The 23674-nt window shown below is 43.7% G+C and overlaps 1 protein-coding gene across 1 annotated transcript; it reads left to right on the forward strand.

Annotated features, from left to right (window-relative positions):
• The first annotated feature begins 2042 nt into the window (after positions 1-2042).
• LOC141985386 (aldo-keto reductase family 1 member C3-like) lies at positions 2043-23674 on the forward strand. The gene is made up of 9 exons (XM_074949446.1): positions 2043-2363; positions 7036-7203; positions 8364-8480; positions 9734-9811; positions 12586-12708; positions 19539-19648; positions 19887-20052; positions 21011-21093; positions 23394-23674. The coding sequence occupies exons 1-9, from the start codon at positions 2277-2279 to the stop codon at positions 23431-23433; spliced, it is 972 nt and encodes a 323-aa protein (XP_074805547.1). The 5' UTR covers positions 2043-2276; the 3' UTR covers positions 23434-23674.

The raw sequence follows: 23674 nt of genomic DNA on the forward strand, positions 1-23674 counted from the left end.
ACCTAGAAGATAATAAGGAATAGTCAATATACATTTGTCAAGAACAAACCATGTCAAACCAAGCTGTAGCCTTCTTTGACAGAGTAATAAGCCTTGCAGATAACTGCTACTGCTTTCCCTATCAGTGGCTCACAATTGAGCTGGAAGGGCATTTAGAGTGGGGTCCTGGAAGAATCTGTCCTGGGTCTGGTTCTAATCAATATCTTTGTAAATGAATTAGATGGTGGCATAAAGGTACATGTATAAAATTTGTGGACGATATCAAGCTGGGAGGGGTTGCAAGCACTTTGGAAGACAGGAATAAAATTCAAAATAATCTTGACAAACTGGAGAAATGGTCTGAATTAAATAGGATGAAATTCAATGAGGACAGATGGAAAGTACTACCCTTAGGAAGGAATAATCAATTGCACAAGTACAAAATGAAAAATGACTGCCTAGGAAGGAGTACTGCAGAAAAGGATCTGGAGATTATAGTGGATCACAAACGAAATATGGGTCAACAATATAATATTGTTAGGGAAAAAAAAAAGCAAACATCATTCTGGGATTTATCAGCAGGAATGTTGTAAGCAAGACACAAGAAGTAATTCTTCTGCTCTGGTCAGTACTGATAAGACCTCAGCTGGAGTATTGTGTCAATTTCTGGACGTCACACTTCAGGAAGGATAAAAAGAAAAGGAGTACTTGTGGCACCTTAGAGATGTGGACAAATTGGAGAAAATCCTGAGGAACGCAACAACAATGATTAAATGAAAGCCATGGGGGAATGGCAAAAGGAGGATGGGGAGGGGAAATGTTACCAAGTATGCTTCTGCAGCTGCCCCTACCAGCTACCTGGAGTTTGTCTTCATTCCCACTTATAGAGAAGAGTAGGCAGCCAGGCTGTACCAATGGATGCCTGTAGATGGGGAGTATCTCAGGAGTGGAGCAGCTCACAGGTGCTTTTGCAGCAGACCCTGCCAGGTAGCTGGGGTTCATTGTCACTCCCAGTTCAGGGGGAAGAGTAAGGGTACGTCTACACTGACTTTTAAAACCCACAGCAGTGAATCTGAGTCTCGGTCCAGAGACTCAGGTTTGTGCTACAACACTAAAAACAGTAGTGTAGACATTCAGGCTCAGCCCCTGAGGCCTGAGCTCCAGCCCAAGCCACAATGTCTATCTTGCTGTTTATAGTGCCCAGCCCTTGTCTGTAGACCCGGGCTCTGAGAGCCCTGCAGGTTTTGCCGACTTATCCTGAGTGGCCTGGCTGTGCCACTGAATGCTATGGTCATGGGCTGCATTTAAAAAAATTTAGTAGAAAGCATTGCATGTCTGCTCTTTGAGAGACCTGCAGCGTGTATTCCATTGTTCTAGCCATACAGTTGCACTTGGCTATTTTATTAAAACTATTTTCTTTAGATTTGTGGTCCACCCCAAGTATTCATTTAAAGATGTATATTTAAAAAGGATCCTTTCACTATTCCTGATTTTTTTCTTCCACATAATAAAGAATCAGACCCACATTTCTTCTCCTTTTTGCATTACTGGGGTTATTCCAAGAAGAACACTGGGAGCCCAGAGCACACTGGTGAAGTCAAGAGATCTATACTGTACATTTTAAATAGAAATTCAGAACAACTTCTTTTATCATGGTTCTAGATTATTGGGAAGGAATGAAGGTCTCTTTGTAATGCAGTTATCGAGTCTTGTTACTGGTTTTGATAAAAGTTTCTTATCTTTATTCCCTGAGCCAATAGATCAGGGCCACTCAAGTTTGTAATTTATAGGAGCAATTAAACAGTAGGCAATTCTCTTGTACTATTTTCACAGGTAATTTAATTTTTATTTGCTTCTTCTGAGTGTAAAAATTTAGTAACATGTGATAAGTGTTCTAAAATGCTTTGTTAAAGGTTATAACAGTTTTCCTAATTATATTTTGCTGGAATGCTTTGCTTCCATTGTAGAGTGACTGTGAATTTGAAGGGAGATCTTTTGTACGCTTTTCTTCTGTGTCACATGGAAGCAATATTAAGTCAATAGAGTTTGAGGAAAGAGACCGATCTTTGAACCTGTTGATAGTGAGTTTTCTGAGAGCTTTGTCATTTTGCATTTATACTTTTTTTCCCTTTATGCCTGCTGCACCAAACTTGGCTACTCCTTTTGGTACACATCATAGAAAAATACAACTAAAATAGAAATTCCTACTGTTTTCTTTCTGAAGCTCTTGCTGGCTCATACAGCAGTGCTGCAAAATTTCAGCATTCAAAATAGAATCGAGGAAATACTGTAAAGAGATGGAATTTGACAAGGACCACTGTATTAGGATGAATGATGGGAACAAAATTCCTGCAGTGGGATTTGGTACCTATTCCCCTGATGCAGTAAGTAAATCTTTCATGGATTTCTTTGTCCTTAACCTGTTGATTAACATTGCTGGGCATGGCTATAACCATTACCTGTAGCACTCCAGAAAGGGCTGCAAGATGAGATCCCTGTATATCTAATTTATAAAACTATTGACAATGTCTGAAAAGTGCTTTGGGGGTTTGAATGAAAGATGATGCCTGTATATAAGTGTAAGAATATCATTCTGTAAGAAATTATTTTTGTTTTTTATTATTTGAGTGAATCTCATGCTGATTCATGACTCCTTGACCTAGCTTTGCCAAAACACCTGATCAATAGCAACCCCAACCACTCACACCTTGAACCCCGACATGCATCTATCAATCCACCAATGTCCTGACCTCCAGCACCCAGTTATGCTAGTCCAGAGTCACTATGTAACTACCTGCGCACCTTTGCCCTGACCTACAGCACTCCCTTTTCCAGTTTTCAGCCCATATGACTCTGCCAATGCATTTTGGTCCCAACTTGAGCTAAATGGAAACCAATTTCCTTTAAAGAGAAGTTAGTTATTTTTAGCCCTTGTAGTGCTGCTCACTGAATTACACTGAGGGAAGGAAAATGAGTACATTTCCTTTTTCTCCCTTTTCAGCAGTCCTGCTACTTGCTGATCCCAGTGTGGAGGGGACTGGTCTAGTGGTCAGAGCAGGGGACTTGGCCCTGGTCTACACTAGGACTTTAGGTCGAATTTAGCAGTGTTAAATCGACGTAAACCTGCACCCATCCACACGATGAAGCCCTTTTTTTCGACTTAAAGGGCTCTTAAAATCGATTTCCTTACTCCACCCCTGACAAGTGGATTAGCGCTTAAATCGGCCTTGCCGGGTCGAATTTGGGGTACTGTGGACACAATTCGACGGTATTGGCCTCCAGGAGCTATCCCAGAGTGCTCCATTGTGACCGCTCTGGACAGCACTCTCAACTCAGATGCACTGGCCAGGTAGACAGGAAAAGAACCGCAAACTTTTGAATCTCATTTCCAGAGACTGCAAGAACTGTGGGATAGCTACCCACAGTGCAACACTCCGGAAGACGACACTTGCCTCGGTACTGTGGAAGCACTCCGCCGAGTTAATGCACTTAATGCACTTAGAGCATTTTCTGTGGGGACACACACACTCGAATATATAAAAACGATTTCTAAAAAACCGACTTCTATAAATTCGACCTAATTTTGTAGTGTAGACATACCCTTGGAGTCAGAAGATCTGATTCTGCCTCTGAGTCACTTATGTAACCTTTGGGCATCTTACTTGACTCTTTGTGTTTTAGTTTCCCCATTCTCTAAAATGATGATAAATACTTGAATGAACCTTTCTGGGTTTAGTTCATAAGGATAAAATTTTCAAAAGCACCTAAGTGACTTAGAAGCCTACGTCTCATTGAAAGGCACTTGGAAATGGCACTGCTTTTGAAGATTTTATCCTAAGAGTTTGTAAAATTGCATTGGGCCTCTCGGATGGAAAGTGCTAAAAAGTTATTAAATTCTATAGTCTTTACGCATTTTTCACTCCTTATTCCTATCCATGACTCAGGGAGAATTAAGCCTGACTAAATACTGTGTTTAAAAAAAAAAAAAGTAAGGGTCCCTCTGAAGAGGACAGCTGCGTGTGGCTCTTTTACCTGGTACGTATAAGCCTTGTGGCACCATGACATGTATATTGTCCTAGGAATAAAGGTGAAGCATAGACATTTTCTGTAGAGCTCAGTGACTCAGCTCTTTCCAGTGAGTCCTACTAATCAGCAGAACTGATACAATCTATCTTCTCCTCCTCCTCCTCCCAGAAAAGACCACCTCCTAAAATATGACTTTCCTGCACACTACAATCTGCGTCAACTGCAGCTGTTCACTCAGGCCTGTTTCTAAGTTATACTAAGGCACTTTAGGACCTCCACTCTAAAGTGGGTGTAATTTAAGGCCCCATCACACTGCCAGCAGAGGTGATGCATGGGATTTGAAAACCGCCTCCTGCCAGGAGCTGGTGAATTGGAAGCTGGTGGGAGCTGCCTGACCAGCTCGAGCCCTTGAGACTCTGCACTGTGGAAGCCAGCAGCCCTCCCTGCCCGTCTCCCTGAGCCAGGCCACCTATGTACAGCCAGGGGCTCCCCAGGCAGGGAGGGCAGCACAGATCCGAGCTGCATCCCTGATGCGCTCTCGCCTCTCTCCCAAAGGAGCCCAACGATGCAGCAAGGAGCCCGGCTGCCATGAGGTACTCCCCAGGATGCTCGCTCACTGCTGCCCTGGTGCTCCTGGCTCTGCTGCTGCTCCTCAGCCCAGAGGCGACACATGGGTCAGTCAGATGCAACCCATCCCCCCCGCCAAAAAAACTTTAAATATTGTGCCCACCCACCATCAAGAGTTACGCATCATCTCTGACCGCCAAAGTGATGTAAAGGGCATGACATTGCACTCCATATGTTTTATGGAAATATTCTTATGAGTGTGAATATGACGTAACTGGAATATGCTTTATGCAAAAAAGCACTTGTAAGGTATCATAACAAAGTTTATAACATACTGAATATATTCATCCTATTTGTATGCATGTATCATTCTTGTATCTGAAGCTAGAAATATGAAGTATAACTCTAAGGTCCTATTGTAATTATGCAAAGTGTGGGGCATTAATGGTGGTTTAGAATCTTGATGGCTCCCATTGATCAGAAACTATCAGTTGTAAGTGGCCTTAGTTACTTGAAAACCTTCCTGTGGTACGAGTGGGCCAGCCCATGGGGAATGGAGACAAGGGGTCTTACAGTGGCATGTGACCATGTTACCTGATGATGAAATCCATCTTAAATATGGTACTTTTCCATTTAGAAGGAGGGGTGGGGGACCCAGAGAGACAAAAGATTCCCACCTTGTGCCAAAGCTATAAAAGGGGGTGGAGCAGGACAAAGGGGCACCAGTCATGAGAGAACCCCTGCTTACCACCTGAGATGTCTTCTGAAACTAACAAGGACTCTACCAGGGGAAAGGATTGGGCCCAGACTAGGAAGCAGTCTAGTCTGTGAAAGAAGCTTATTGGAACATCTCTGAGGGTGAGATATTACCTCTAATCAGTTTCTTAATGGATTAGTCCTAGACTTGTGTGTTTTTGCTTTGTTTTGCTTGGTGACTTACTTTGTTCTGTCTGTTATTACTTGAAACCACTTAAATCCTACTCTTTATACTTAATAAAATGACTTTTGTTTATTAATAAACCCGGAGTATGTGATTAATAGCTGGGGGAGCAAACAGCTGTGCACATCTCCCTATTGGTGTTATAGAGGACGAACAATTTACGCATTTAACCTGCATAAGCTTTATACAGTGTAAAATGGATTTATTTGGGGTTTGGATCCCACTGAGAGCTGGGTGTCTGGGTGGTGGAGACAGGTAACCTGCTGAGCTGTTTTTAATTAAAGTCTGTAGCTTTGGGGGCGTGGTCCAGACCCGGGGTCTGTGTTGCAGCAGGGTAGCATGTCTGGCTCAACAAGGCAGGGTTCTGGAGTCCCAGGCTGGCAGGGAAAATGGGCTCAGAGGTAATTTCAGCACATCAGGTGACAGTCCCAAGGGGATCTCTGTGACCGAACCCATCACAAAAGGGCCTTAATGTAATGAGAATGTGGCCCACTTGTATTTATAAGGCCTGATTCTCCTTTCACACTAGGTTTTACGCCATTGTAACTTCATTGACTTCAATGAGAGCAGATTTCGGCCCAAAGGCTAGATTCTCTTTGATAATGGGAGAGAAATTGTTCAACAAATCCCTAGCTGAAGCTTGAAAAATAAAATTTAAAAAAGGCAAATGGGAAATCAGAAACCTTCTGCCTCTACCAAATTTGGGAACTGGCTTTCTTTGCCTTCTCTAGTACTCCCCAAGAAGTTCATTAGCCCTTCACTTAGGTCTTGCTTATCATATTTTTTCTTTATCACACCTGATTTCTCCACTAGGAAGCATGGTTGTCGTCAGATTTTTTTTAATCATTAATCTCAACAGAGTCAATATGGACATAGCTGTAAGAAAGCTGAGTCATTATCAAGAACCAGCAGGGGTTCATAAAATCATAGTTCTCAGCAAGCAGTTCTAATAGCTGCCTTTGTTACAACTACTCATGAAAGGAATGTGGTCCTGTCAAACCAAGAGTTCAAAACCATAATCAGTTTTGGCAAAATCATGAGTTTGACTTACAAATCATGAGATTTTTTTTAAATAGGCAATAGCTCAGCCAGACTGGGGGTTCTAATCCATAGTGAATGTTGATATTTGATTCTTACAGCTCCTGGTCTCGAGGTCCTGTACTAATTGTCCTTTGAATCTTGTAAAAAGGAAAGCTGAAATTATGGGCCTGATTCTCTGTTGCCCTGCATTTTAAGGAGTCATTTACTTCTGTGCACAGTGAGAGCAAAAAAACCTGCTATATCTGAATAGTAGCTTTTTACACCTACATTCCCTTTACTTTGTTGTGGTGTAAATGATAACACAAGATGCAGGGTAACAGAGGACCTGGCCCAGAATCCTTGAATTTCCTTTAAGGTAAATTCAAACTTCTAAATGTGCCACTCTACTCTGAAGTGTTTCTGGTGGGCATCAAAGCTCTAAATCACTGGCATAAAATATCCCTAATCCAGAGATATTGACATCATACCTTCTTAACCGGTAGGTTCAAAAAAGTAAATGTGAGGAGGCTACAAAGGTGGCTATTGAAGTTGGCTTCCGCCATATTGATGGAGCATTTGTATATGGGACTGAGGAGGAGGTTGGGCGAGCCATTCATGAGAAGATTGCAGATGGGACAGTCAAAAGAGAGGACATATTTTACACAGGAAAGGTAGGTGGGTTTTGTTTTAACACAGATATTTTTACTCTACTGCTTCCAGTGCTAATTTTTTTTCTAATTTATGAAGAATGGTGTAACCTACTCAAGGCCAGTATTGAAAGGATTCCCTGGGCGGGGGGGTGTATTATTCACAGACTTGGGAAATTGCTTTCTATAAAAAGTTACCGGCTCATCTCTACATGTGTGAATGCGAAGCTAAAACGGCCTCTTCATGCCCCTCAAAGTACAGATCACCAGACAGAACATTTTATTTTATTTAGCCACAATGAGCCTTTTTAAGCTTCCTGTGCACAATGGTAACTCTGCTTGATAGACCATTTCTGTTTCTTTTAAAGTGTAGATTTATTTTGAAAAGTGATTGTGTAAAAATGGCACCTTCTTATTCAACCAACCTGCTCCCTGTGTGCATTCACAGTTCTATCTGTGTCTTCAGTGGAAGAAAAATTAAGCTGTCACTCCTTTCAGCTCTACAGAGACAACATGACTAAGGGAGAGTAAGGTGGATTTTATTCCTCCTCAGGTCTCATCAACAAAATTGTTTACTAATTGCCAATCAGTTACACTTCCACAAGACAATTAAAAGGAAGAGATTATCACTGAGCAAGATTTTTAGACATTGGGGTTGCAAAGATGTCACAGAGAGCATAATTAGTTCTCTAGTGTCTTTATTGCTGGAGATGATGGACAAGAAGCAAAGAACCCAGCTTGATCCAGATTGAGTTTGTGGAACTGTCAGTTGGAAAAGCATCCTTTTACTTGTAAATGGGGCACATTTGTATTGACTGAGAGTCAATATTTAACACCAAACTCTCATTTTTACAGAGTCACTTTTCAGAGCAGAACCACACAGTATGTGGAGAATATACGGCAAAAAAGGAGAAAGGGCTTCTTGGGGTGGGATTCTTTCCACATTAGAACTGACGTCTTGTTAGAAATGGCATTTGTATGAACTCCCATCTCCTGGTTCCCAGAGACAGACCAGAATTGTGTGCAGGACTCAGTCACGTACCAAGGGACATCTTCCATTCCATTGCTAAAAAGGCAAAGCCAATGGCATGTCATGAATAAAACAATTTAGAAAAGTGTTTTTTACAGAAAGAAGAGATGAGAAAACTTCTTCAGAAAAAACAGTTGTTTTTGAATCATTACAGCTTGGGAGTACCTTTCACCGTCCTGAACTTGTCCGAAGCTGCCTGGAACAATCACTGAAGAAACTTAAGTTTGACTATCTTGATCTCTTCATTATCCATACCCCTATGTCTCTAAAGGTAAACATTTCTTTAAAAAATATACACAGGAAAACAAATGTTTGGTAGCATATCCAGAGCAGAGCTGTTTTTTAAAAAAGACCCATAGTCCATCTAGTCGTATGTCCAGCCTACAAAAGTGGCCTATGATGGGTGCTCGAGGGGAAGGCAAAAGACAAAAGAAAAACTAATGCATGAGGCACACTCTATAATGCAAAAAATGTTTTGGGGGGGAACTCATATTGTGTCTCATTCGCAGTTGATATATAATAATCATGTAGGTTAACAGTTTTATACTTTTCATTCTTGCTATTAAAACATCATATGCTACCTGGGTTCACACTAGGCCACTAAATATATATATCTTAGTGCATTGGCAAATTTACAAACTGTCTGGGAAACTCTCTAAATTCTGATATACACTTAATGATCAAAAGCTAACTAATTACTCCGGAAACTCACCAGGAATCTATAAAACTAATCTGAGGTTACTGTGATTTCTTGTGGGGTTTTTTAATCAGCTATAACCTGTTTAGTTCATTAAGTCAAGCTTCTTTCTCTTTGTCAATGAAGATGTCATTTCATGTGATACCATATCATGATTTATCTGTACTATCTCTAGGCCCTAATTGCTTTCCACATGCATGCTTTGTTTTCACGGTGTATAAACATGATTTCTTATGAAAATAGTGTTTCACTGAGCTAATTAATTTTCCAGTATTAACATTTATTGTCTTACTTACTCAAAATTATTTCTAGGCATCTAGGGTGAAATTTGCTCACGGAATACAAGGTACGCTCTATATTTCAGTCATGTATAGGCCTTTTACTCAAAAGTGGTGTGTAGATCAATTCTGTAGCTCAGTTTGACAATTTACATTGTCTGCTCTTCCTCCAGAGAAGTAGAAAATTCAGTTCAAAGTAGTTTTAATTCAGATGATACCGGTTTTGTTCTGCTGCTGGAGACTTCCATTAGGGACTTAAAAGAAAAGGAATTAATAAGATAAGATAACTCTTAGGTGTTACTGGTCAGGAAATTCTTGGTGACTGGGCAATGATCCAGCTCTCAGTTTCTCATCCAAATGTTTTTAGCTTGTGGGAATCCAAATGGTTTAGATAAAACCATTCTATTATTTTTACCAGCTTTAGAGTTCGACACTTTGCCTCCTCCCCCACTCCTCCTGCTTACAACTCCTTCCTTGGCCACAAAATAGTTAAAATCCACTTGTGTAAAAAACATCATGACCATGGGGGATTTTCCTTTTGTTTTTAAGCCTGGGCCAGATTTATCACCAATGGATGAAAACGGAAAACTCATTGTCGATATTGTAGATCTGCGTCAAACTTGGGAGGTGAGTGACATGAATAACACAGTGTTAATTAAGAGCCCATCCAGTTTCCTTAGGCAGCCACTCTGACTGTTACCCAGAAACTGTTCAGAGTTCTATCTGCTTTTTTGTCGTATGACCTTTTTAGAGGGCTAGGGAGAATGTAATTGTTATGTATGTGGGAGGCTGGGATTGTTAGTACGATATGTTGTTGAACTGCCTATTGATAAAATGCAGATTCACATCAGCAAGTAACTGTATACAAACTATATACAAACGGCACCATCACACTTAACAGGTCTGCCCCTTGTGTGTATTGAGCATCATTGCTTTAGTGACAAAAATAAGCTTGGCTGTTTTTTGCTCCAGTTAGCCCAGCAGCACCAACCAGCGATGCTCCTTCTTGTGAATCATCAACAGGTTTTCTTACTAAAATCAAATCAGTGACACCCGCGTTAAGAAGATGATGTTGCTCAAGTGTCACTGAGGGTGTAATCTGAAGATGTTGGGGCTGCAGAGGTGCAATTGAACCGTTCTTATTAGTATTGATGCCCAAGTTGGAAAGAGTCCAGCTCAACTGTCAGGCTTCAGTCAGGTCTGCATACAGTTTTCATCCCACTTTAACTATTTTATTTAGGGGTGTGATTTTTTTTTTAACAAAACAGTTGAATTGGTGCAACCCCTAGAGGGTTTTACCAGTACAGTGGTACCTTGCACTGGGGTATTTTATTTCCCTAAATTTATGGGAATAAACTATACCACTATAGGCTCCTTTATAGCAGCATGACTGTACCCACTGGGATAAATTATACCTTTCTGGCACACACACACACACCCGGGGCAAGAAGGGGCATCTCTCTTGTCTCAGACATCCTTTTCTGGACAATTACATTAATATATTTCCAGTTCCAAGTGCGGAGTATGGCCCTCTGCGTACACCTGATAGACAGCCTGTCCCCTTCTAGGGGTATAAAATAGTCCAAATGAAGAAAAGGGCACAGTAATTCTGCAGCCCTCAAAAAAGCCCTTGTCCCTGCAGTCTCACACAGAATGAAGGTTTACAGTCCCTTGGCAGGAGATCTGGACTACTTGTCCCCTATGTGCCCAAGCAACCAAGGCAAAGTCCCAGGGCTCCAAAAAGAGAAGTATAGAAAAGCCAGTCCTCTACTTCCTCAGAGGCCCCAGGAGGCCAATGTGCTCAAGCAATTTCCCCAGGAGACAACCCCTGCCCTCTGGGGAGCTCTAGCTGGGATCATGCCAGAGTCCTACTCAGACTGAGCCATTATCCTCCCTTTTAAGCACTTGCTGTTCGCCAGGCTTGACAAGCCTCATAGTTGCGGTGGATTGTGTGCAGAGAAGCTCTTTAACCCTTTCTGACTGCTGTGGGAGCTTCCCCATCATACTAGGAGAGGTCTACTACATCAGCATCAGACTGATATACAGTAGTTAAAGCAGCATAATGACTGTGCATAGACCAGACCTTCAATGAGTGTTCAGGGCTGCTAGTTAAGTGAAATATATTTTCAATTGTAAACTGAGCAGATTTGAGGGGGAAATCACTGAGACACAACAAACATGAAACCTCACATGTCATTTTTACAGAATCACTTTACAGATCAGAGCCGCACCTGTTCTGAGGGCAGGGATATTGTCAAAGGCATTGTCAGGGACAGAATTATAGTCTGGGCTTTCCAGGTGATGTTTTCCACAGAGGAGGAATGAAATATTCTGCCCTAGAGTCAGCCAAGATTAGGACTCCATGAGATCCCTAATTCTTTAGCTAATGCTCTTTGAGTAGCTCAGCATTGCAGCTTATTAGTGGGCCAGCCAGTCAACACTGAAGAGCTAAGTTCAAAGTCTGCCATGCTTACCCACATTACAAAGTCCACCACTCAGTTTAATATCATTGGTGCGTCTATATCAAGAGAGGCCAGAAATGAAATACAAAGGGATATCAGGTCAGAATCGAGGTGCATTGGCAGAGCTTTGGGGGAGGTTAGCATAGCGTATGCTCACATTATCCCTGGTTCTAATTGGTGCTATTGGTTCCTCATTTTCATAAGTACTAACTTAACTCCCTCATTTAAAAAGAGAAGGCTAAAACTTCCCCTGTGATATGTGCCTTCCCTTCAGTGGACTCTAGCAAGCTTTTTCTATTAAATGTAAAAAGTAAACTGAGTTTACAGTATCTGTTTTCGTAGCACTGCTTGTGATCTGAGACTCCAGTCATTTCCTGGTGTATCTCAGACACCACAGTATGGGTACTATCAGTAAATACAGACATTCTAATGGTGACCACTGCACTTGTCCATCTCCTTCAGTATTTCTTGTGTTTCCCCCTTAATTTTCATTCTCCATTTTTTTGTGCTATAAAGCTCTTAAATTGGTGTTCGTAGTCCCATATTTATGTGGTACCCTTATTTCTGTATTGTTCACTAGCAGTGATTGGGTATCGTTATGTCTTTGAGTTCTTTGTGTATGAAGGACAAACTAGAGAGGAAGCTACGGGGAGAGGAGGTGGCTAGATAGTCTACTTTCTACTGGGGGAAAAGATGATTTTACTTCACAGTGGCTTGGACAGAGATCTGATGCCTAAGTGAACGGTTGGAAAATAACTGTCTGTCTCTAAATCAGAGTTTCTTTCTAGAACAAATCAAACTTCCCCTACTGTGTATGTAGTAATATTTTGGTGGAATAATTTTATATTGTGTGGGCCCAGTTGAGGTTAATTTTTCTAGTCTCTCAGAAATTATACTAACAGTAGTGATAATAGAACTGGCCGTTGTTGTTTTCCCCAGGCCATGGAGGCATGTAAAGATGCAGGCTTGGTGAAGTCCATTGGAGTGTCCAACTTCAACCGCAGACAGCTAGAAATGATCCTGAACAAACCAGGGCTCAAGTACAAACCTGTTCTCAACCAGGTAAAATGCTGACCTTTGGGTGGAGACGTAAAAGTACTGAGTTAGACATAGGCGGCAAGTTATATGGGCCCGTGGTGTCCATGCTCCAACAATATTCATGAAGGTGGGCCTGGCTCCACCAATGTTTGTGCCTCAGGCCCCGCGCTTTGGGGGGCCCCATGGCTTGGCAATGTGGGGCGCTCTCACCTCGGGGGGCAGCTCCCCCGCCTCCCCACAAGAAGCTTCCCCCATCCCCTGCATCCCTGCATGCTGCAGAGTCTCGGTAGAGGCAGGGTAGCTCCGCTTGCTGCTTCCGTCCTCCCTCTCCCTGCAGCACTGACCGGGCTCCCGGAGCTGCCTGGCCCTGCCTCCACAGCAGGGACAGGGAGGGAGCCACAGGCAGTGGCTCTCAGCCCCGGGCAGAAAGAGAGCAGCAGGAATCTGCCACTGTCAGACAGATTTCAGAGTAGCAGCCGTGTTAGTCTGTATCTGTAAAAAGAACAGGAGGACTTGTGGCACCTTAGAGATTAACAAATTTATTAGAGCATAAGCTTTCGTGAGCTACAGCTCACTTCATTGTCAGACAGAGATACACAGACACAGTTGTGGGGACAGACAGATGGAACCGGGGGCGGGGGAAAGGAGCAGTGATGGGCACCCTGGGGCTGGCATAAAATACAGAGTACAGAGGGGGCTTCCTGGGTGGGGGGGCTATAGCAACATCCCCCACCCCCCAGAGCAGATCCGGGCTGCAGCTGGTGCTATCGCTGCCCTCCACTCCACAGACACCCACACAACCCTCTGCCCCCCCGAAAAACCCCCACTGGCCCTTCTGCCCCGGTCACCCCTCTCCAGAGAGCCCACCTTTTGTGCCTCCACAGACAGCTCCCCTCCTCACTGCCTCCCCTGCTCCTGAGCTCCCTACCATCTCCCCCTTTGCCTCCCCTCCCCTCCCCACCCCAGCCCATTGGCCGGGAGGCTCCCAGCCTGTTGGCCACTGCAGCCAATGGGAGCTGCACCTGAGGCAGCGTGCCTGCTTGCAGATGCAGACCTGCCTGGCTGTGCATCCATAGCACCAGGAGGGGGAGCCACAGGTGAGCAAGCCCTGGTCATCGTCATCGCAGGCACAGCAGTTCTCTGGGTATTTAATTTCACTGAGGCAAGTAATTCAATCTGCTCTTCCTTTCCAGACAGTTTGTGGCTTTTCCTGTAAGAAAACTTACAATTTCTTTGCAAAGAAGTCCAGTTATAGTTTTTTTCACTTGAGAAGTATATTTTTTGGTGGTTCATAAGCTCGTTTATTTTGTTAATCAGTTTCATAGGCAATTTTAAAAGTCACTTGAATTGTACCTGTTTTTTCCCATCAGTCCAAAAATACATGGAAGAAGTACAGATTTTTATTTCTGTGGGCCAAACCACACTGTGCAGAAATGTAAATGTCAGAGCTAGAAAAGCTCTGCAAGGGTAACAGTCCCTTCAGGAAATTGTCCTCAAATCACTCATTCTTCTGGGCATTCCATTCTATTGTTCCCTCCAGTAGCGATAGTGACCAGTGTCTCCACCCACAGGGGAGATGCAGAAGACTGTGTCAACCCTGCAGCGACTCCAGGGCTGGAGCACCCACAGGGAAAAATTAGTTGGTGCTCTGCACCCACCAGCAGCCAAGCTCCCCCTTCCTTACCTCCTTCTCCCCCCGCGCCCCAGCGCTCTGTGTCCCCGCTCCTCCCTCTCCCTCCCAGTGCTTCCCCCCACCCCTGCCACCTAACAGCTGTTTGGCAGCGCTTAAGACTTTCCAGGAGGGAGGGGGAGGAGCGGGGATACGGCGTGCTCAGGGGAGGAGGCAGAGAGGAGGCGGGGCAGGAACTTGGGGGAAGGGGGTGGAATGCGGTGGGGACTTTGGGGAATGGTTGGAATGGGGATGAGGTGAGGGGGGTGCAGGGGCAGGGCTGGCTTGGGGTCGAGCACCCACTGGGAATAGAGGAAGTTGGCGCCTATGACCCCTTTGGCCGCCCTAGGATTCCCCCTACCATTACTCCCTCTGGATCTTTCCTCGCTCATGAAGTGAAGTCTGTCATTACAGGTTCTTATCTCTGTAATGTATTTAATTGTGATGTATTTATTAAGTGTTAATTAATGCACTATGGGAGTCCCCCTTCAGCCCTCTGTATAAATTGATCCCCTTCTTTCAATATGTTTTGCCCATAGGGTTTTCTGCAGCCCTAGGGCAGCCAGCAATAACCGCTGTGCCTTTCTTTGCAATGGGGTGAGGGAAGGGGACCATGGGTTCCCTATTTATGTGATTTGCAAGAAGTGTTATAATTACTTGGTACTAAATGTGTTTAAATGATAAAAGTGCCTTGTAAAATTCCAAAGCAAGCTCATTTTCATTTCTCATATAATAATCTCATATACAGTATACACACATTTTTCATTAATTATAGGAGTTGAATTTATTTTTGTTTGTTTGTTAGCTAGGTTACTGGTTTTTTTCCCAGTGTGGAAAATTATGTGCTATTTTACGGATTGAATGACATAATTACCACCCCCCACCCCACCCCCCAATGTCAGTCACTAAATCGGATAATATTGTCAAGTGTCCGTCTTGCAACATGGTAGTGTCTACCCCTGCCCCGCGCTTCAGGGGGACATGAGTTCCAGGGCAGCCTGGGAGGTCAGCGGGGGGTCTGGCACCAGCAGCAGCAAGTGACCCAGCCCCAGCCCGCTCCGCTCCACCCCGCCAGCTCCCAGTGTTGCTCAGAGATGGAGGTTTGGGGGAAGGGGTGGAATAGGGGCGGGGTAGGAAGAAGCAGGGTGGAGCGGAGCGGGCTGGGGCTGGGTTGCTTGCTGCTGCTGGCGCCAGGCCCCCTACTAACCCCCCAGTCTGCCCTGGACCATGCTCCCCTGAAGCGCAGGGCCCCGGGCCGGTTGCCCCAGTCCATCCTATGGATGGGACAGCTCCCCTTGGGCACCACCAAAAATTATACAAACCTGGCACCCATGGAGTTAGAAGAAATTCAGAACTTGTAGTCAGTGAAGAGTTTCATTTATGGGGGGAACTAATGCCCAGCCTTTCTTTTAAATCAAAGGGGAAACTTCCTTATTGCTCCACTTCAAGTAGACACAAGCCACAACAGTTAGACCCTGACATTGAACTCCTCAGAATTTGTGGGTGTTGCGACCAGCTGACGTTAAAGACGGGGCATTAGCAACTATAGATTCAGGTTCAGGTTCTGAAAAAAAAAATAGTTCCATGTTGTTTGGAACAAGGGCTTTGTTTGTGTCCATCACTGAAATTATGAAAAACTTATGCATATCAAGAAAGAATGAAGTAGAAAATACTGTAAAGGAAACAGTCTCTGAGAGAGGCAGGAGAAAGATAAGCACAGCCACCTCCCTGTACATCCAGAGATCCTCATTCCCCTGCTATGGGAATAGACTTTCATAGCAGCAGCCTTTCTCTGCTTGGAATCTGAGGATGTTTTGTTACCAGGTTGTCCAAACTCATACTGTCGTCATCATGAATAGGTCGGAATATGAACAAGAGGCTGCCAGGCAGCTCTCCAACACCACTTTCTACAAGCCATTACCCTCTGATCCCAATGAGGGTTACCAAAAGAAACTACACCATCTGCTCAAGAAACTCCCTGAAAAAGCACAAGAACAAATCCACACAGACACACCCCTGGAACCCCGACCTGGGGCATTCTATCTGCTACCCAAGATCCATAAACCTGGAAATCCTGGATGCCCCACCATCTCAGGCATTGGCACCCTGACAGCAGGATTGTCTGGCTATGTAGACTCCCTCCTCAGGCCCTACGCTACCAGCACTCCCAGCTATCTTCGAGACACCACTGACTTCCTGAGGAAACTACAGTCCATCGGTGATCTTCCTGAAAACACCATCCTGGCCACTATGGATGTAGAAGCCCTCTACACCAACATTCCACACAAAGATGGACTACAAGCCGTCAGGAATAGTATCCCCGATAATGTCACGGCAAACCTGGTGGCTGAACTTTGTGACTTTGTCCTCACCCATAACTATTTCACATTTGGGGACAATGTATACCTTCAAATCAGTGGCACTGCTACGGGTACCCGCATGGCCCCACAGTATGCCAACATTTTTATGGCTGACTTAGAACAACACTTCCTCAGCTCTTGTCCCCTAACGCCCCTACTCGACTTGCGCTACATTGATCACACCTTCATCATCTGGACCCATGGAAAAAAAGCCCTTGAGGAATTCCACCATGATTTCAACAGTTTCCATCCCACCATCAACCTCAGCCGGGACCAGTTCACACAAGAGATCCACTTCCTGGACACTACGGTGCTAATAAGCGATGGTCACATAAACACCACCCTATACCGGAAACCTACTGATCGCTATGCCTACCTACATGCCTCCAGCCTTCATCCAGACCACACCACACGATCCATTGTCTACAGCCAAGCTCTACGATACAACCGCATTTGCTCCAACCCCTCAGACAGAGACACACACCTACAAGATCTCTATCAAGCGTTCTTACAACTACAATACCCACCTACTGAAGTGAAGAAACAGATTGACAGAGCCAGAAGAGTACCAGGAGTTACCTACTACAGGACAGGCCCAACAAAGAAAATAACAGAATGCCACTAGCCATCACCTTCAGCCCCCAACTAAAACCTCTCCAACGCAGCATCAAGGATCTACAACCTATCCTGAAGGACGACCCATCACTCTCACAGATCTTGGGAGACAGGCCAGTCCTTGCTTACAGACAGCCCCCCAACCTGAAGCAAATACTCACCAGCAACCACACACCACACAACAGAACCACTAAGCCAGGAACCTATCCTTGCAACAAAGCCCGTTGCCAACTGTGTCCACATATCTATTCAGGGACACCATCATAGGGCCTAATCACATCAGCCACACTATCAGAGGCTCGTTCACCTGCACATCTACCAATGTGATATATGCCATCATGTGCCAGCAATGCCCCTCTGCCATGTACATTGGCCAAACTGGACAGTCTCTACGTAAAAGAATAAATGGACACAAATCGGACGTCAAGAATTGTAACATTCAAAAACCAGTCGGAGAACACTTCAATCTCTTTGGTCACTTGATTACAGACCTAAAAGTGAAAAGAAAAGGAGTACTTGTGGCACCTTAGAGACTAACCAATTATTTGAGCATAAGCTTTCGTGAACTACAGCTCACTTCATCGGATGCATAAAAGAAGTGAAGTGAGCTGTAGCTCACGAAAGCTTATGCTCAAATAATTGGTTAGTCTCTAAGGTGCCACAAGTACTCCTTTTCTTTTTGCGAATACAGACTAACACAGCTGCTACTCTGAAACCAGACCTAAAAGTGGCAATTCTTCAACAAAAAAACTTCAAAACCAGACTCCAACAAGAGACTGCTGAATTGGAATTAATTTGCAAACTGGATACAATTAACTTAGGCTTGAATAAAGACTGGGAGTGGATGGGTCATTACACAAAGTAAAACCATTTCCCCATGTTTATCCCCTCCCACCCCACACTGTTCCTCAGACGTTCTTGTCAACTGCTGGAAATGGCCCACCTTCATTATCACTACAAATGGTTCCCCCTCCCCCCGCTCTCCTGCTGGTAATAGCTCACCTTAAGTGATCACTCTCGTTACAGTGTGTATGGTAACACCCATTGTTTCATGTTCTCTGTGTATATAAATCTTCCCACTGTATTTTCCACTGAATGCATCCAATGAAGTGAGCTGTAGCTCACGAAAGCTTATGCTCAAATAAATTTGTTATTCTCTAAGGTGCCACAAGTACTCCTTTTCTTTATACTCAGAAATGTGGCTTTCAGGTAGTAGGCTCAGAGGGAGATGATTCAGATGGATCATTGTTTTCTTATTCATTTGCCTACCCTTGACTTAGATATCCAGGTGTATTCAGTACATGCTGGATAAAGAGAAAGAACTGAATTATATATGATAAGCAAAATAACACAGGATATGCACAGCATCCCATAGTCAGCTTTTGAAAGTAATTTTGCCTCTCGACTAATTTTTTTTCAAACTTGGCAAAGAACAAGTTCTGTATGGAGGATACTATATTGGTAGGAGGTAATTTTAAAGTTTTAAATCTAAACTGTTTTAAATTTCATTATTAAAATATACAAGGGAAAAAATGTCTTATCTGGTGAAAAACACAGTTGGACAACTCAAAAATGATTGAACTGTTGTTGTTTGAATTCCCTCCTCCAACCCAAAAATCATTTGTGAGTTGAGACCAAGCATGAGAAATTTGGACCAAGAGACCACTTTCGGGGAAGTGATCAGCCACTGAAAATAAGGGCTTAGAATGAGAGTGCCATCTTGTCCATAACTGGTCCCAGTACAAACCCCTAGAACATCCACTAGTAACACACTCAATCTCTCTTTCCAACTAATGGTCATTGCTTTAATGGCAGTGTTAGTCCAGGTGATGATTTTGATCCATATCCTAGCTATGTAACAATACACGATGGGCCAAAACTAGTATCAAAACAATTTACTGAGGTTTCAGTGGGACTAGACACATAAGTAAGGCAAGCAGGACTTGGTCCTGACTATAAATCCTTATTAAGCCTACCCTCTCACAACATGTCTTGGCTTCTGTCCTTTAGTACATAAACTGATACTTGGGATTTATCAGCTAAACTGCACCCCAGGGTCACTTGTACTGCCAGGCTGTATTGTAATTGAAGATATTTAATATTTTAGTATACTGTGTCGCGTTAGCGTAATGTCTGATGTTTCTTTTGTCTGACTGCTGCTGCTCATATGATCTGAAATCTCAATTCTGGGTTGCGGGTTGATTCTGCAGGTTGAATGTCACCCTTACCGCAACCAAAGCAAACTGCTGGCCTTCTGCAAATCCAAGGATATCCTCCTCGAAGCCTATTGTGCTCTGGGCTCACAGAGAGACAAGATGTGGTAAGGAAAGAAACTGGACTGTGCTCTCATGTTTAGAACCTCAATAATGGGTTAGAGGGTACTTTCCCCTCCTTCCATCTTCAAAGTTTCTGACATTTATAAAGTTATACAATAAAAATGAGAGCTGGAAAAGACCTAGTAGTTTATTTTCAGATTGCACAGGCATTGTCCTCACTAGGTTGAGATGACTACATTCCTGATCCCCAAAATGCTCCCTGTTTCTCTGTTTCCCTTGTAGGATAGACCAAAGCACCCCAGTTCTGCTCGAGGACCCAGTATTGGGTGCAATTGCCAAAAAATACAACCGAAGCCCCGCTCTAGTAGCCCTGCGCTACCAGCTGCAGCGTGGTATCGTGGTCCTCTTCAAGAGCTTTACCAGAAAGCGTATTGAAGAAAACTTCCAGGTAAAACAGGAGTGCAGAGAGAAGAGGATGAGGGGGACACCTCCCTATGTGCAGATTTATATGGGATATTATGGAGGATTGAGAACTTTTGTGCCCTTGTACAGTATGGCACTGCAGGATCCTGCCTGAGAACTATCAGACATTGTGTAGCGCAGTTCTCAGGCAGGTTCTCTATTCTTAGAGAAGGCTTTTGCCACTTTAATATTTGAACTGTGTAACTTGGCACCCACTAGAGAACAAATAATAATATGGGGAGAAAAAACCCTGGAGTCCTCCTTGTCTCTCCCAAAGGAAACATTCTGAGGGAGCAATTGATTTGTGGAGCACTTTTCCAAAATGCTACTCTTGACATCAGATGGGAATATAGGCCCCTCTGAGCTTTGGAAAGACAAATGATCTTCCAATAGTAGTGTGCTCCTTTCCTGCCTTCAGCCTCTTGCCTAGACCATGGGTCCTCTCCAAACTCTGCTCTGTCCTCCCCTGCCTATTTTAGTCCAGAATCTTAAACATCCCAGGTAAATCAGGGTATAGCATCCCTCGTTCTACTTTCCATACCCAAGGAACAAACCATAAAATATCAGACTGACAGATTTATTCTAGATTAAAGGAAAAACAAACCAAGAAAGAACATCTATGTGAGAGAGCACCGTGTGTATCTCCTCTGTAACATGCCATTTATATCTCAAAATGGCAGCTGCCGCTACAGACAGCAGATTGCTAAAAGTTCAAAGGTGAAATACACAGAAATTAAAATCACAACAGTTACGTATCTAGATACCCTTCACCTCTGAAATATATAAAATACAGTGGAAAGAGCAGACCCAGATTAATATACCTATTTCATTTCCTTTTCACTTAACATGGGGCTTGTGCTTCTGTAAATGCACATACATCCCACTATTAGAAGGGCTGTGCCGAGCAGGAATAACCCAATGTTTTATCCTGTCTTCTGTGTCAGGTTTTCGACTTCCAGCTCTCTGATGAGGACATGAAAACCATTAATGGGCTGAACAAAAACCTTCGCTACCTGAACTTAATACAGTGAGTCACAATACTTTGTATTTTAGAACTCTGTGGAGAGGCAGGAGAAAGGCAGCAGTGGTCACCCCACAAAGAAATAAGGTTTTGTGTTATACTGACCCTCGTGATCACAAAGGATGTACTTAGGATCATAGCTATTACGACTGGAATGGAGTCATAGACTTTAAGCCCAGAAGGGATGACCAGATTCATAGAATATCAGAGTTGGAAGGGACCACAGGAGGTCATCTAGTCCAACCCCCTGGTCAAAGCAGGGCCAATCCCCAATTTTGCCCCAGAACCCTAAATGGCCCCCTCAAGGATTGAACTCACAACCCTGGGTTTAGCAGGCCAATGCTCAAACCACTGAGCTATCCCTCCCCCCATTTAGTTTGACCTGTATATCGCAGGCTGTCAACACCACCCAGCACCCACTTGCTGAACCCAACAACCAAAACCAGACAGAAGCATTACAGCGCACAGGAGACCAGGACACAAGGTGGGTGAGGTAATATCTTTTATTGGACCAACTTCTGTTGATAGAGAAACAAGCTTACACAGAGAGCTCTTCTTCATGTCTGGGAAACTTGTCACAACTAAATACAAGATGGAACAGATTGTTTGGTATAAGTAGTTAACACACATTTCAAGGGGCCATTCAAGGTTACACCCCTTTAACACCCCTCCATTCAGAGGGGGGAAAGAAAGGAGGGAAAGGCAGCTGGGGGCGTTGTTAGTAGATTATAGATTGTTGTAATAATCTATAAATCCAGAGTCTCTTTTCAGTCCATGATTTTTAGTGACTAGTAAAGTTATGAAGTTAAGCTCCCAGGTTCATATTTTGAAAATGTTGTGCAGGTTTCCTTTGAGGATGAGGACTGATAGGGTGTTTTTGTATTAATCATTTTCCTGTGTGAGTTCATTTGGGAATTTAGTGATTGTCTGGTTTCACCCATAGAGTTCTTGTTAGTAAGGCATTTAGTGCACTGGATGAGGTTTACCACATGTTGTGATAGGCATGTGTAAGATCCGTGGATCTTGAAAGGTGTATAGTGGGGGGAAAGGGAGTTCAGCTCACCAAAAGCAAGCTCCGTACAGACTGGAGCCTGTCCCTCTCACCCACAGAAGTTGGTTCAATAGAAAATATTACCTCACCCACCTTGTCTCTCTAATATCCTGTGACCAACAAAACTACAACAAGATTGCACGCAGGAGACTAGAAAATTATGTGCCACAGGCAGTGAATAGGAGAGACCGACGTGCACCAGTGCCTGAGGCCCCCACAATGACAGGATTTGGCCCATTATCCCAACACATTCCTAGTAGGTTATCTCGTTTACCCTTGCTCCAGTTTCAAGGCAAAATAACAACTTCCCTTGAATGCCAATGTCATTGTGTCATCATCCTAATGGTGATAAACGTTTCCAATGTTCTGGAAACTCTAGGATCAGGTCAGGGCCCCTCTGGGGCATCTGTGGTGTTCTAGTGGTATCAACATAGGGATCTCCCTGGTGGTGAAGAGCCCACAGAGCAAGGTCCTGTGCCGTACCATCCAAGATGTTGGCATAGGGGATTCGCTGAAGGCACTTCTGGGGAGAGAGTGTGGCCAGAGTGCTGCTGTGCTCCAGCAGTCCCCAGCTAGGAGAGAGCATCTTAGGAATTAGCCCAAGGATCAGAGAGTTGCAAACTTTTCATTTGTGAATACACCCCTCTCCCCCCCACCCCAGCTCTGCACAGTGCCACAGGGTGCAAGGAGTTCAGTTCTCAGCTGCATCCAAACAACCCTGATCTTTGCAGAAGTGTAGGTCTAGGTTAAACATTCTTTGATCTGGGTGGCCTTTACATCTGCAATGGGCTAAACCAAAACACACCCAAATTTTGGGTCCAGATCGGGATCTTAACTTTACAGTTTGGGCCTGTCTGTATTTTAAAGACAATTTTTCCCCGCTTCATAAAAGCCCACTATTATTTGTTCTAGCCTCACTGTTTACTGAGAATAATCATCTCTTGTAACAGCATTCTGCCATAGGCAGTCACAGACAGTTATGAGACCATTCTGTCATGTTTTCTCCAAGCTTTATTAAATTCCAGGTGAACACAGGTATTAGTTATAATAGACTGTGCTGTACTGTAAAGTCCTCTAAATAGAGACTATACATTAGAGCACTCACGTGCTAAGATAGTACAGTGACGGGCCTAAAGAAAACCCTAAAATGGATAGATAGCATTGCATGTCTGCTCTTTGAGATTCCTGCGTTTTGCACTCAGATGTCCTAGTAATGCAATTACGTGGGGATATTTAATAAATATTTTCTTTTTAGACTTGTGGACCACCCTCAGTTTCCATTTAAAGATGAATAATGGAAAGAATACTTTCAGTGTTCCTGATTTTATTTCACATGTGAGGAATCAGACACACATTTCATCTCCTTGCTCCATTCCAGTGATTAGTCCCAGAGAAGCGCCCTGTTCTGGAAGCCCAGCTTGTCCTGGTGATATCAAGAGATCTATATTGTACATTTAAACAGAAATTCAAAACAACTCGGTCTCTGAATGGAATGGTTCTGGATTGCTAATGGGGAAAAAATAAAGGTGTCTGTGT

Source organism: Natator depressus, chromosome 1, assembly GCF_965152275.1.
Source record: "Natator depressus isolate rNatDep1 chromosome 1, rNatDep2.hap1, whole genome shotgun sequence".
NCBI classification, from domain to species: Eukaryota; Metazoa; Chordata; order Testudines; family Cheloniidae; genus Natator; species Natator depressus.

Bases quoted from the DNA above. Each gene is read 5' to 3' on its own strand.
- LOC141985386 (XM_074949446.1), top strand. From the start codon at position 2,277: ATGGAATTTGACAAGGACCACTGTATTAGGATGAATGATGGGAACAAA. The intron at 8,481-9,733 runs GTAAACATTTCT...TTTGTTTTTAAG, and splicing joins ATACCCCTATGTCTCTAAAG to CCTGGGCCAGATTTATCACC. The intron at 12,709-19,538 runs GTAAAATGCTGA...TTGATTCTGCAG, and splicing joins ACAAACCTGTTCTCAACCAG to GTTGAATGTCACCCTTACCG.